The following is a 15,017-nucleotide window of genomic DNA, read 5'->3' on the forward strand; positions in this document are numbered from 1 at the left end:
AGAAAACTAAAAGAGAACGCAGAATGGTGTTCCCACACATGCATCAAAAGCACTTGGAGCACTGCCAGGCAGGGTGCAATGTGGCTGTAAGTCAATATCCTTACAACATAGGCACTTAGCAGGAAAACATGCCTGATGCAGTACACCTGCAGGCATGGGGAGAAAGCTGGCCCACTCTGGGGAAATAAGTTCCCGATAACCCGTTTCTATTCCTTTTCACTCTGTCCTTGATTTATTGCCTTTGTTTCACTCTGCCAGGACAAAAGCTTCAGCTTTCAGCATGAAATGATATCCCAGACTCCACTAAATATATTTGTAAGACAAGGGCAGCCAACAAAATTAAACTTCGAGCACAGAGATGGGCTGTTATTTAAAGCTGGGGAGAGATTATGGGAGGATTATTACTTTATCAAAAAATATTTCAGCTACGAAACGAGCAGTGCGTTTTTCCAGTACCTTTGGCGGAGTGCTAATTTATCTCTCACCTTGCAAGGAAGGATTTAGGCTTTCATTGCCAATTTATTGAAAAGCCTGACAAATGTCAGTGGCCTATGTTACAGGACAACCAGGCTTATTTAGTTATTGCTAGGAGAGAGGGGATTCAGGACCGTCAAAGGGAAATTACGTGTGCTGTTTCTTTAAGTTTTATCATTCTCCTTTCATTTGAATGATCCATTTGAACACTTAATTTCATCTCCATTGTTTTAGAGGTCCCTCCTGAAAAAAGGCAATGCAAACACACACACACACACACACACACACACACAACCAATATATCACCATAAGGAGCCACTTTCTTTCCTTTCTCTCTTTCCTATAACGTTGTATATACATGCACTTGAAATTGTCTCAGCCTTAAAATTTTTATGATATGTATGTATGTATGTATGTATGTATGTATGTATGTATGTATGTGGCTATCTCTGTATGTGCAGATGTACATACCACAGTACATATTCAGAGGTTAGATGATATCCTCAGATATTGGTCCTCACCTTCCATATTGTTTGAGGTAGGAACTCTCATTCTGCGATGTATTTACCAGGATAGTAGGTTTGTGAGATTCCGGGGAAGCCTCTGTGTTCAACTTCTATTTCACCACAGTAGCACATAGCACAGGGAATAAAGAGCTGTGCACATATGAGTGTATGTGGTTTTATGTGGGTTCTGGGAAGCTGACTCAGGATCCCATGCTTGTATAGCAAGTCCCTTCATTACCAACTGATGCATCTTCCCAGACCTGAATCTTATACATCATTCCACCCATGAATCTTTAATGTACACTGAGAGGATGAACATTCATCAAAATTAGCAGGTCGAGGATGACTGCAATCAATCCATTTTCATTATTGTCGGTAAACTTTAGGCACTTTTCCTCCTTACCTTGAATATGGTTGTTGCCTAGATGCATTGCTTTCCGTGAGTGTTAGGAAAGCTTTATCTCACTGTGAGATGATAGTGAGCACGGACAGTGTGAAACCCTAGAACATGTATGTGAGGAGGGGTTTTTGTTTGAAAATAAACATATCCTGATGTCCGTGGAGGCTATTAAAAATTTCATAGGAAAGTTGCTCCAACAGTGGCCCGTTTCTCCTACATGAACTCTGAGCTCTCTGAGGGGCTAAGTCAGTGGTAATGAGTTCTAGAATAAATATCTTCACAGTGGATGAAGCCAGAAGCTTCTGTCCACCTGTATAATGCACTACTAAGCGAGTGCTTCAGGGAGATACCCCCATACAGTTTTGTGGGAAGATGAATGATTGTTCTCATTCACATGACTTTTCATAAGCCATGTCACTGGAGCAGGGAAAGGAAGATTCAAACAAAAGCAGTGACATGTACAAAGACCCAAGGGAAACATAATAGGATGCCTCAATGACACAAATTTAGAAAGGACTGAATGCAGGTACAATGTCTAATTAGATATGTGAATACTAAGAACACAGAAGTCATCAGAAAGCAAGAATGTGGGAAGGAAGAGGCTTAAAGATGGAACCAGACACAAGGGAGGGCTGTGGTCAGAATAGAAAGTGAATTTATCATGTGCACATATACACTCTGGAAAAAAAAAAATTACTAAACACTGTGGTGATACTTTGATTCCAAGGTTAGGCTATCTAGAACAAAACAAAAATGACTGAAGTAGGAGTTGGTTGAGATACAACTCAGTCACTAAGGTATTTTCAGCTAGCTTGGCACTTAAGTTCAACCATGAAAAACTGGGTAAAAGTGCTAGTTATGCTACTCACTGCTCATCCCACACTGAGATGTTGGAGAGAGGCAGATCTCTCAGGCTGACAGGTCCACCAGGTAGCCAAGGCAGCACATTCCAGAACAAAAGAACAGTTTAACAAAAATCAAGGTGGGCAGCTCCTGAGGAAAAGTATTCTGGCTTCCATGTGCATGTATACACACACACACACACACACACACACACACACACACACACACACACACGCACACACACGCACACACACACACACACACACACACACACACACACACACACACACACACACACAGCTTTTTTCAATGCATGAGTTGGTGACAAGTACTTCACCCACTGAGCTATCCCCCCAACCCTTTCTATGTTTTTTTTTTAATGAGGCACATAGCAACAGGCTGCTTCTATAGCAATCTTTAATAATCCCTGCATCCCAGTGTTCAGTCCTGATGTCATTACATCCTATAGTGTACTTACTGTCCTCCCTTTCTGCCAGGTATCCTTTGTATTGCTTTCCCCTATGGGACAGAGCTGCCTTTACTGATGAAGATTATTAAAAAGCAAGGAGCTGGAAGCCCCTATGAGCAGGCACAGGAGTCTCCTTGGGAACAGACCCTGGGGCCTTTCAGACTCCAACAGCTCAGGACAAGGGTCTAACCTTTTGGAGACCAGAGATAGTATTTTCCAACTTAGCCAATCCCAGATACTTCTAGAATGGTGTGCCACAATAACTGTTTGCTCTTTTCAGAGGCTACTTTGGGAAAATTTGGTACTAGTAAGGGAGCTTCTCAGTAAATGTCCTTTGGAAGGCTCAAACAGCAAAGTCATGCTTAACTGATAATTTAACAAAAACTGTAACTGCAGCTTATAAATCATTTTAACTTATAATTGTGAATAGAATATTTTTTTTTACCATTTCCAATGCACCAGTGTTTTCACTGAGAACTGCTAGCATAGTTTTATACATGTTGACTTATAATTGCTGAGATAATTCTTCTACCATCTTCAGAGAACCTAAGATTTCCTTGAGAACTTCTATTCTAGTTCAAATCCTAATCATGTGTCTTTAGATTCTGAGCTACATAAGGATACACATTTTTCTCCTTTTTGTTTTATAAAATATTTTCAATAATATGTTTGCTATTACCTTCTTCCACATCTGATCTTTCATTTTGAAAGTCCCTTAAGTTATTAGACATCCTTTTAAACTTATAATTTCCTTTCTTGTCCCTGCATTGTAGCCCCCCACTCCCTCCATCCCCTTCATTCCTGTTCAGTTCCCTGGGAAATTTTTCAGATTATATCTTCCAAATTTCTAGACTTAAAAATATCATCTGTCTAATTACCAAGACTTCTTTCTCATTATCTCTGATTTTTATTTTAAAGGACCATGGTTATAGCTCATGGAGTTATATAGTCTCCGGTCTCTATAAAGATGTTATGTGTATTATATGCACACGTTCATGTAGGTATTATCGTTTTTGGCATGTGTACATATATACTGCATGTACAGGGATGGCTAAAGGAAATGATTTCTTCCATTTTCCTCTAACTAATTGTTTTGGACAAGGTTTCTCTTTGAACCTGGTACTCATCAAATGGTAAAACTAGGTAATGGATGATTTCTGGCCATCCACCTGTCCTTCCAGCACTGTGGCTACAGTCTCATGATGCCATGGACCAGGGCTTTACTTAGGTGCTGTGGGAGAACTCTCATCCACCTGCTTGATCTGGTGAGTCTCCTCAGTACCTCCTACATGTTGGTTTTCTGCAACCCACCTTACTCCTATATTTATGAGTACTTTGCCTTGTGCATTTGGTTATTTTATTTCTCATCCGGGAAGGTTTTCTTTTCTATTCACACAGATGATTGAGAGACTGAAAATCTGATTGGAATTTTAAAATGTGGGCTGAGCTTATTGCTGACTGGAGATCATTGGTTGGTTCTCATGTGGGATACTAATTTTCAATGGTGTATTACTAAAGACCAAGACTTCTTGTATGTTTTTTTCATAATACTCTTCATTCTGTGAAAGAAAGCTCTTTTTACCTGCAGTAAAGAAAGAAAAGTCAGTAAAGTTGGGCTGAAATCCCAGAATTCAGTGTGCAGAGTACATTGCATGTCTGTTTATTGCTTCATCTACAGTGATACTTTACCTCTGGCTAGTCTTTGCTTTTGTTTATATCAACCAAAGATAAGTCAAAGTTGAAGGTAAAAGGGAACCTGTTGTGTCTCTTCCTGATGAAGGAAAATTTGACTGAGTGTCCACATCTCTCTTCACATGCACTATCTAATTTGCACCCATTCAGTGTTCAAGCTCAGGCTGGAGGGTAAACAGAGCAGTCCCATGATAAGTAGCTGTAGTGAGGTAGGCATGCCTAGAACCTGCTTAGATTAAGTCCCACACAGCCCTCTCCCAAAAATGCATTTAGGAAGTTGGCTTCCACTTGTGTAGAGCTGAAAGCACACCTTGTATGAAGCAATGGAGTTCCCTGAAAGACTTCAGTTAATTCCCTTGATGTGGCCAAACACATTCTGAAGCATATCCCAGAGGTAAGGCCAATTCACTAATTCAGATTATGCAAAAGTTGAATGCTTGCACAACAATTCAAGCTATTTTAAAGGAAAATCTCTTGTTTACTATACCACACCTAAGCATGGTTGGTATGTATATGACTAAAATTAGATGCATCATGGGGAAGGATGTGTGTGCAAGGAGCAGAGGCTTATATATCCCAAGCCTATCAACAGAAATAGAAAACAACTCACATGTTATTCCTAGCAACCAACTCCTTCTCCTCTCCTAGATGGTGAGCAGGGGCACTCAAAAAAAAAAAAAAAAAAAAAAAAAAAAAAACATTAACGCACACTATTCTTTTATACATATTTGGTTTGCACTTTTATTTTTTTTTAATTAAATCCCTTGCTAATTTGCTGTTTGTGTGCATGACTTCAAAACTTTGAATAAAATGCCCCAAATTCCTAAACACCAGGTCCTAGCAGAAACCATCAGTGACAGTGGGTCATGTTCCCATGAAGTTTCCTTCAGCATGGCCTTGAAGCCATGGTCTATCTCTTCTCTAGTCTTACAATTCCAACAGTGTGTTGACACTTCCAGCCCACCTTTATCTGCCTTCTATGCTCTTTGTTGTTTGGGATTCAAGCATTTTCAATTTCTCTAACATTTCTCTATGTAGTTTTGGAGGTGTGAAAAGGGAGGTTGATAAATTTGTACATCTATTCATGTTTAAACAGGGCCCTGTGTTTTTGTATGCAGTTTGTCTGAACAACAACTCTGCTGCTAATCCTTATTATTATTGATACCACTGTTCTTGGAAGATTCCCCCACATTGTAGTCTATTCCAACATCTCCGTTTGACCAGGTCTGTCAAACTGTGCTGGCTATTCTCACTGCCAGGGGCTGTATCTGTGCCATAGAACATGTGTGACAAAAGTTGCCACCAATGGAGAAATTTTCTTCCCACCAGATTTCTGTGTGCATCTGCTCGTGCCACAGTAGAACTACAACATATAGTAGCTGGGCTGCAGTCTTTTAGTACTTTATGTTAACAACATATTTCTAAAATGTTTTACTGGGGGATTTACCCTCTTACATTCTTGCCCATAATTTCAAACTGAACCCCTTTTAATCAAATGTCTCTTAAATGAGGCATTGAGGTAGGCAAACATAAAGAACAATTTAGCAGCCAGAGATGAGCTTTGGCTCTGCCTACATACAGTACTGTTCTAACAATAATACACGGCAGCCTGAGATATTTACCTGGGGGTACAGTGTGCACCCTCCTCCAACTCTGAGGATTTCACATAGCAGTCAGTCCCAATCATCAGACCCACCTGCATCTAACTGCACACACCCCTCTTTGACCAATGGACTAAGATTCGTCTTGCCTCATGGAATATTAAGACTTAGACAGATTCTATTCAATCATATGCTCTGATTTGGTCTGGACTGGTTTTAAGTTTATGTATGACAAGGCAAAGCTGTGTTGTCTGAAGTTTTACGAAGAACCCTATATTTGCCATCTTATGCATATGTGTAACCAAGCAAGCATATGATTAAAATCAGATGCATTATGGGAAGGGACAATCATAATTAAAAAAAAAAAGATTACATAATTTGTCATATCAATCAAAATAGCATCCCAAACCATGACACTTAAAAATACCTTTTCTCTCCTTAAATCCCACAAAAAAAAAAAAAAAAAAAAAAATACCCCTGAGTATTACCTGTGGTGCTTGAGTCTATGTCAAATTTAACAGTTCATTTCTTTCTATTCTGGAGCACTACTTCATTTAGGCTAGTTTCCTTTGATTTTTGCCAGTCTATGTTTTGATTACATTCTTAAGTAAGAGGCCTCTAAACAGTCAGCCTAAACCGAGATCATCAAGAACAGTTTCACCAGGGATGGAGTGGGGAGAAGCAGCAAATATATGTTCTCCACAAAACACACAAATTCCCTGAAACCTCAAACAAGCCTAGGGAGACAAGCTTACATATACACAGAAGGAAGAGGACAGAATACTAACACATGCTAGGTAAGGCATCGAGGAGCCAAGCCACACAATAAAGTGCAAGTACATCCTGGATAACTGTGAAGTAGAAGAAATTAACGACCATTCAAGGCATTCTTGCTGCACAAAGAAACTCTAAAGAAAAAGACCCGAGTTAGCACCTTCTCTACAATCCGGTTCTCATCCCAAGGAACGAATGTTTATAGGTCAAGAGCTGCAGGGAGAATAACAACACACCATTTACCCTTTCACCTGAGAAAGGCTTTCTTCACGCAGATGGTATTTCCTTAATCCTTAAAACGCTACTTAAAGGTCTAGTCCAAAAGTTAAAATGCAATCCCCCAATCTCTCCACAAGCGTTAAAACAAAACAAAACAAACAAACAAACAAAGATAAACAGGTGGCTCATCGTGCAGCCAGCTCTTTGGTGGATTCTGTAATATTTGCCCCACATCTTTCATCTGAGTTCGGTAAACCACTTACAAACAGAACTCATTAATCCCCAAAACCTGCTGAGAGACCCTTGACCAACGCAATTATCCCAAATCTACAGCAGATAACTCAGGGCACCTGGAGCACTCCCCTCCCCCCCCCTTTCAAACAACTGAGCATCAAAAGGGAAGATAATAATTAGAGGTTCACACCAGTGAAAAGAAAGCAACCTTTCTTAGAAAAGAAAAAAGAAAAGCAATTTCTCAGCTCTAAGAACATTTCTTGAGAGTTGTTTAGACTGGGAAAGTATAAAGTGAGAAGGTCCAGTGGCTTTTAGGAAATACAGCCACAGAATAGCGGATCAACAGACACAGTGGAACTCCAAACTCCCCGTCTGTCCATGTGGCAGCCGTAACCAAGTGGAACGTCAGAGAAGAAACTCTGAGGAGCCATAGCATTCCATGCAGTCCTGCCCAGCTCACTCGCAAGCCTTTGTTCTTTCCCACACCAGGAATGGAATGAGACATCCTCTCTCCCCAGAGTCACTCTGCTGCAATCTTGTGACACTGTTATCCCCTTGGCAGCTGAAGGTTTGGGAACATCGCTGCTTCTTCAAGCAAGTGCACATGGACCCTCAGACTGACCTTCTTTTAGCTAAGATGCTCTGGAGAAACTTGTGAGGGGTCATCCAAGATTGCCAGGTCATTGAGTGGGGCTTACATGGGAGGGTCTAGTGGTACACAAGACTACTTACTAGTCCTTCAGACACACTCTCCCTTGAGTTTCATCCCCTCTGCGGATTGCCCCACCTCTTTTAAAAGGTATGTTTCACAAGACCTTAGAAAAAAGCCGTTCTGAAATGTTCTTGCTTTCATGCTTTTGCATAGATACATCTATTCTCCCGGTGCAATGACGGCCGCCCGATGTGAGATTACCCATAGTCTTATTTTTCTCCTTCCTCTAGTAATTCTCGGCCCATAAAGTGTTCACCCTCTATGCTCTAGGCACTTTCCATTTCCTCTTTTAATTGTTCTTTAAAATCAAATGTCCTAAACATTAGTCTCTGTATTCATGCTGATAACACATTACTAAGCTTATAATTCATTATTGCTACTATCAATAAGGTCAATTTCTGTCTATGGAGTCCATATATGCATTATTTTATTTTGTCTGTACGCAATTGGTTAAAATGAAGTGCCATACTCTGAGTAACTCTTTGCCTAGCTGTAATTGTTTCTTTAACACTTCTACCGATGCAGATCAAAGATAAAGCTATTTAGCCTTTTTTCCTAGAGAGGTCTCTCATGTTTACATGTTGAGGCTGACTTCCCAACTCTGTCTTTACATGCCATGGAAAGAGAGGAGATAAAGTCCTCCAGTGTCTTCAGAGGGATCAGGGCTCCAACCTCCATAACCTCATTTGACATAATTTCTCTTCAATCTTACCATAACAGAAGAAGGAGAAATCAGGACTTCCGTTTCTAGGCTGGGAAGTAGGGCTGAAATCCTGTTAATATTACATAGTATTGTATCTAAATATTTAGATACTTAGGAGCAAACACAAATTTAAGGCATTCATTACAATAAAAAGAATAGAAAAATGAATAAGCATTCATATCATATCCTACCCACATGTCTTTATTCATTCATTCAGACCCACCACGTAGTACTGTGGGTTAGTGAGGTGCTGGCTGGACATATCCTACCATTGAGGAGTCCTACCATTGATGAAAGGTCACAATGGATCACAGCTACATTATGATTTAATGGATTTTGGAAGGGAAGGAAGAAATTATGTAAAGGTCACACACGTGTGCAGGTGATACAGCCAAGCCTAATCAGGAAATGTCATTGCTAGAGAGGTCCCAGAGACTACAGTGTTTGGGGCCGAGTGAGGCCAAGAAAATAACATTCTGAGGCATGCCTCTCCAGCTCTGTCCATCAGAGGAACTCAAGCATATGCTAGTGTCAGAGAGGTGGGCGAGCAGAAGAAGCAGTGACCGATGAAGATCTTCCTTGAGAGGAGGCAGGGTAGTCAGGGCATACTACTGTCCACTTGCTCTGTGTGTCAACTATAAGGGTTTACACTTTGAAGACACTTTCTCTCCTCATTCTTTCTTCTTTCTACTTCCGTTGAGCTAGCACATTCAAAGTACAAAGTACCTCAGGTCATAATTATTCCTTTTGAGGTGTGGGCAATCAGAAATTCAGACTGTGAACCTTACAAATTTATATGCTCCGCCAAAACTGATAGAAGAGACATTCTGAAGCAAAGGCACACCCATCACTCAATGCCACAGACAGCTGAATAAGGGAAGGTGACCGGGGAGCACCATTTGGACTTCATACCAAAGGAATTTCAGCAAAGATTGATGGCTTACCTGCGTATCTTTTAACTTCACTGGCTTGTTTCAGACAGCAAGGAATCAAAAAGACCAATTACAATATTTGCATCAGGGCTACAGAGGCAGACAGTATGATGGCTAATGCTGCCTGTCAACTGGACAGTATCTAAAATCACAAAAGAGACAAGCCTCAGGGCATGCCTCTGCGTGTTTTTCCAGATCAGGTTAACTGAAGTTAGGAACCCTCTGTAAAAATGGGCAACACCATTCCATGGCCCGGAATCCTGGACTAGAGACAAAGGAGCTGAGCAGCAGTGTTCATCTCCCTCTGCTCTCTGCTGCCTTTATTTAGCTCATGCCACCATTCCTCCCTTCCAGGATGAACTAACTGTACCCTCAAACTGTGACGCTTCCTTCTTGAATGGCTTTATTAGTACAATTTATCCGAGCAAAGGGGAAAGAAATAATTCACACAGGTGCATGCACACACGTTTTATAATATACAGTGGGAATAACATGAGAAATGAGGAAAGAAGAATTAAAATGTTTTTGTTAAAATTGTGTTTACCAAGAGAATACCGACTTACTACTCAGGACTGAAAATTCTTTCTCATTTCATGGGATGTTCTGTGACTTTCTCTGCTGGAATGAATGGTAAACTTGTTCTCTCCATGTACCTAGTATCCACAGTCTTCTTGGCAGATAGTCTAACTGTACTCAAGCTGCCCAAAGCTTATGCCAATGAGAAGCTGATACTTACATATGTTTCTGGATGAAAAGCGGATTCTTAATGTCAGGGCATCATCCTGACTGTCTCTCTGATACAGTAAATGGTTCCTGACACTTGGAAGGAACTCTGAGAATATTTGTCACATGACAATTTTGAAGAAAAACTGTTGGCATTATGGGAAAGGGAGAATTATTATTATTCAATAAAAAAACGTAATACAGCTGGCTGGGTTGATATATTTGTTTATAGAGAACCTACCCTGCAATCCTAAGGACATGAGTTTGATTTCAGGTATGTTGGTATATACTATAACCTCAGCACCTGATTACAAAAGATTTATAGTAAATGTCTTCAACTACTGAGCTTTCATTCTTCCTACCTTACTTTAACTTGTAAGAACCGATAACATCCAATAGAGGAACTGATTCTCTTTTCTTCTTTCCTTCCTTCCTTCCTTCCTTCTTTCCTTCCTTCCTTCTTTTCTTTTCTTTTCTTTTCCAGACAGAAGCTCATGTAGTCCAGGCTGGTCTTGAACATGCTATCAAACTGAAGTTATCCTTGAATATTAGTCCCCCTGTGAGCTACTACTTTGACCTCGGAAGCACTTTTTTTCAAGCTAATGTAGCCAAATTCCATTAAAATGCTCCTAGTTCCTGATCCACTGGTAATCAGGTCAATGGCTTAATGCTCTGATTATACTAAAAACATGCTGAAGATATGAATTCTTCTCAATTCCTCAAGGAACATTTCAAAGTCTGCAAATGAAGCCTTAACAGAAAGAAATGTTCATGGGAGATGGTACAAGGATGGAATAAAGAATCACAAAATCTAAGAAGAAACTCAACCCTTGTCAGTTATTATTTTGTCTCTCACCTCTTTCTCAAGTCATTATAATTTCCTCAGCAAATAATCTTTTAATTGTTATCTGAAGACCACTAATGAGAAGGAACTTAATATTAGTAAAGGCACTTGTTCCAATGGTATAATTCTTAAACTCTGAAGTCTCATTCTTATAGTTGGTCAAAGTCTTCATTCCAGCTAGATTACTTCAGAAATATGATCATTCCAACTCCGTCTAGGCTGATGATATATTTTTTTTTTTACACATTTGGGCAGTTTCTGAATCTGCCTCTTTTCATATAGTATGCAGACAGCACTGGGTTGCTCGTCTCTCCAATACCCCATATTAGTCATACTAGTAAAACCACCAGGACAATTAGAGAAACGATGGGGATATTCACTCAGTATTGTCTCTGAGGGATAAGGAGTTGGCCGGAAATAACACATATTCTGAATTAACTATCATCTGGACTCCCTGACTACTCAGTGCCTGCAAGACCCACGAGTGATACAAAATACAAGTGTGGCAAGAGGGTAGAAGTAAGAGGGCTTGAACCCCGATCAACACATAAAAAGCCAGTTAGCAGAGAAACCCCTCTCCTGAAGGGTCCATGTAACCAACCAGAGAATGTACAAGATAAGTCCCTGCGAATGGTAAACGAATGATACATAAATTGACATGACCTTGAGCCAGGTCCCAGCCCACCAGGCTACTTACTGCCCTGTTAGGACTGCCTATCTCCTTCTTAATCAGCTGTCTATTTTCAACACTACTCATGTGTCTCTGGCCCAATACTTTGCTCCAGCACACAATGAACTGGAAATCCAATGACTATCTTCTAGGATCCACATTTTTAACACAAGGTCTTTCTGTATCAAGGGCCTCTCCTGTGAGTCAGTCTAAGAAACCACACTGCATACCTGAGCTATCCTACCTGCCTGTCACACAACCAATCGACAGTCAGGACATATGCATCTCTGCTTCCTGAATTTAGTCGGGGTTTCTAAATGTTTCTAAAATGTAGATACCTCTCCAGTCAGGTGGAGCTTCTACTAAAGAGAGACTTTTGAAATGCCTTGAAAGGAAGACACTAGAGATGAATCCAAGAAAGATTCCCTAACTAAGGACACAACAACTATTTAAAAGTATTGTGCTTCAAATGCTAAAAGAATTCTACTTCTCATTTAGCTCCATGATTAAGAAAACAGACTTGGAGCCAGGTGGTAGTAATGTACACCTTTAATCCTAGAACTCAGGAGGCAGAGATAGCAGATCTGTGTGAGGTCCAGGCCAGCCTAATCTACTAAGCAAATTCCAGGACAGCCTCAAAAGCTACAGAGAAACCCTATCTGGAAAACAAACCCAAAAAAAAAAAAAAAAAAAAAAAAAAAAAAAAAAACAGACTTAGGTATGGTGGTGCCCATCCATAATCCATAACCTAGCAGCAAACCTGAGAGTTCCAATGGGTATCTCTCACATAAAGAAACAAATTACCCAAATACCTAACTATGCCACTAGGCTGAGTAAGCAAGGTTTGATCCCCTCTCTGACTCTTGGCTTGCTATTGTTAAGAGCCAAAATTAATCTGTAAGCCCCACCTGCCCAAGGAAAAGGTAACTTCAAGAAATGTTGGGGTTGTAGCTCTTGGGAAGTAACAAGCTACAAGGCTTTACTTCCCAAAACAATTTTTTTTTCTTGAACCAACTACACCTGATGTACTTAATCATGTGCAGACAGGAGGTACGTAGTCAGGAAATACATCAGGATGTGTATGTTGCTCATGATTGGACCTGATGGGAAATGTGTTTTGTCCTTTTGAGGCCCCTGTAAAAGGCAACAACCCCCTGTACAAAGGCAGAAGTCTTATCACTAATTGTAATAGCACGAGTCTCATCACTAATTGTAATAAAATTGCAAGAAAGGAAAGTAACAAAATTCAATTTATGAATCAGTAGTACTCACTGGCTAAGAAGAAATACTCCTGGTCTTGCCAATTCAGACTATTATTAAGTAGAAGTAGTTCATGTCTCTAAGGGAAAATCAGATCTGTGCCAAAGGGTGTGGCTCCCATTATCATATTTCTCTGGAAGACTTAGACAAAGCCCATCTCCAAACTCAGCCAATATTTTTGTTTTATCAGGCCCCAGTGAAGAGCACAGCAGCAAAAATGGCAGGATTCATGTGTAAACGGCCCTTCTGAAATTCAGACCTCTTTATGATCTTTTATATTTCATGGACTCCAGCATAGGAAAAAATAATAATAATCACCACAACACAATCAAGGAAAACATCAAAGTCAATGAGTTGGATAACAGTGGCAAACAGACACGCTCCCAGGATACTGACTATGACTTACAAAGGTAAAGTGGAAGGAAGCTAAGGCTGAGATTGCCCATCTGCTTAGCTCTGCAGGGTACTGCTGAGCAGGAGCTGTCCCTTCAGCTGGCCTTGTGGCTTCACACGACCAACACTCACCATTCTTGCAGAGCATGATGGCTAGAAAATCCTGAGAAGAAGAATTGAGGAAGAGCAAGAGGCTGGGGGCGTGTGCTGTCACAAAACTCAATGCAATGGTTTCCTTGGATGGAGCTGTATCTGTGTAGATGGCTGATGACGAGAGGCTTGTGTTCTTCGTCACTGGGTATGGTTCTTGAAACATGTATGTAACAGAGCTGCCAGAATCAAAAAGAGCTGAAATCTCTGGAAAAAAAAAAAAAGAATAAGAGAACATGCGTTCAAACACGTAGTCAGATACTTGGCGTAGCTGTGATGCCTGCCCATTGTTTCACTGCACCCAAAACTATGTGAGGAGTGTTAAATAAAACAGACAATGTGCTTCTTAATAATTGTGAGGAGGCTCGAATCTATTCTTGTGTGTGTATGTTCACATATGTGGATGAGGGTTCATGTTGGAGATTCAGGGTGGTATATCTTCCCCTAACCCTCTCCGCTTCATTTTTTGAGACACTGAACTTGGGGCTCATGGATTAGCTAGAATGTCTGGCTCAGAACTCCTGTCATCTCACCTCCTCTAGAGAAACACCTTGTTTTCTATGTGGACAAGGGGGATCCACACTCATATTCTATGCTTGTTGGGCAAGCGCTTTGCTGACAGGGCCATTTTCCCAGCCTTCTGTGTCCACTGTTGGCGACTACAAATGTGGCTGGGGAGGTTAATCACAACAATAACCCTTTCCCTGTATTATCGTGTTATTCAGTGAGATGGTGCTTGTAAAGCACTGAGGAGCATTGCCCAGCAGGGTCTGCATTTGTGGAACCTCTCTGTTACATGACAGTATCACCTAGGATTGACCAGATAGCTCCGGTGGTAGAATGTTGGCTATACAAGTATGCAAAGGTAATTTTGGATCTCCAGCATCTACATAAAAAGTTAGGTGTGATGGTATGCACATGTAACCCCAGTGTTGGGAAACAGAGATAGGAAGAGCCATGATGTTCATTGGCTAGTCTAGATATCAATGAGTGCCAGATTTGAGAAGATATCTTGTTCCAAAAGATAAGAAGAGCAACTGAGGATGATATCTATTATTGACCTCTGGCCTCCACATAAATGCAAGCACACTTGAGCACCCACACATCATCACATACATGTTTCCAGTACACATATACTGGAAACACACAAAAACAAAGAAGATAATTTAATCTAAGTTAATCACAGTAGCCATCATGGAATATGTCATGCTATTGACTGTATGTCTGTCAACAAATTAAATTTGTTGAAATACTTATTCTTCAAGAGTCCAGATTGCTCTTGAGCTAAGTTTAATTCTCATCTTTTTACATGGAGGTGTGAAGAAAAGATCATCTTATATAATAACACTTCTTAGATCTATGAGCACACATATGACTGGAAAACTGTGTGGTAAACTTGAGTTCATATGGATGTGATA

The 15,017-nt window shown here is 40.4% G+C and overlaps 1 protein-coding gene across 1 annotated transcript in view; it reads right to left on the reverse strand.

The window, feature by feature from the left end:
• The window catches only part of LOC127236381 (contactin-associated protein like 5-1-like), a 159,895-nt gene that overhangs the window by 88,993 nt on the left and 55,885 nt on the right, over window positions 1-15,017 (reverse strand). Inside the window, exon 7 of the mRNA XM_051204006.1 lies at window positions 13,582-13,806. Within this exon, the coding sequence (XP_051059963.1) occupies window positions 13,582-13,806 (225 nt within the window). The remainder of the gene's footprint in view (window positions 1-13,581; window positions 13,807-15,017) is intronic.

Source organism: Phodopus roborovskii, unplaced genomic scaffold (assembly GCF_943737965.1).
Source record: "Phodopus roborovskii unplaced genomic scaffold, PHOROB, whole genome shotgun sequence".
NCBI lineage: Eukaryota > Metazoa > Chordata > Mammalia > Rodentia > Cricetidae > Phodopus > Phodopus roborovskii.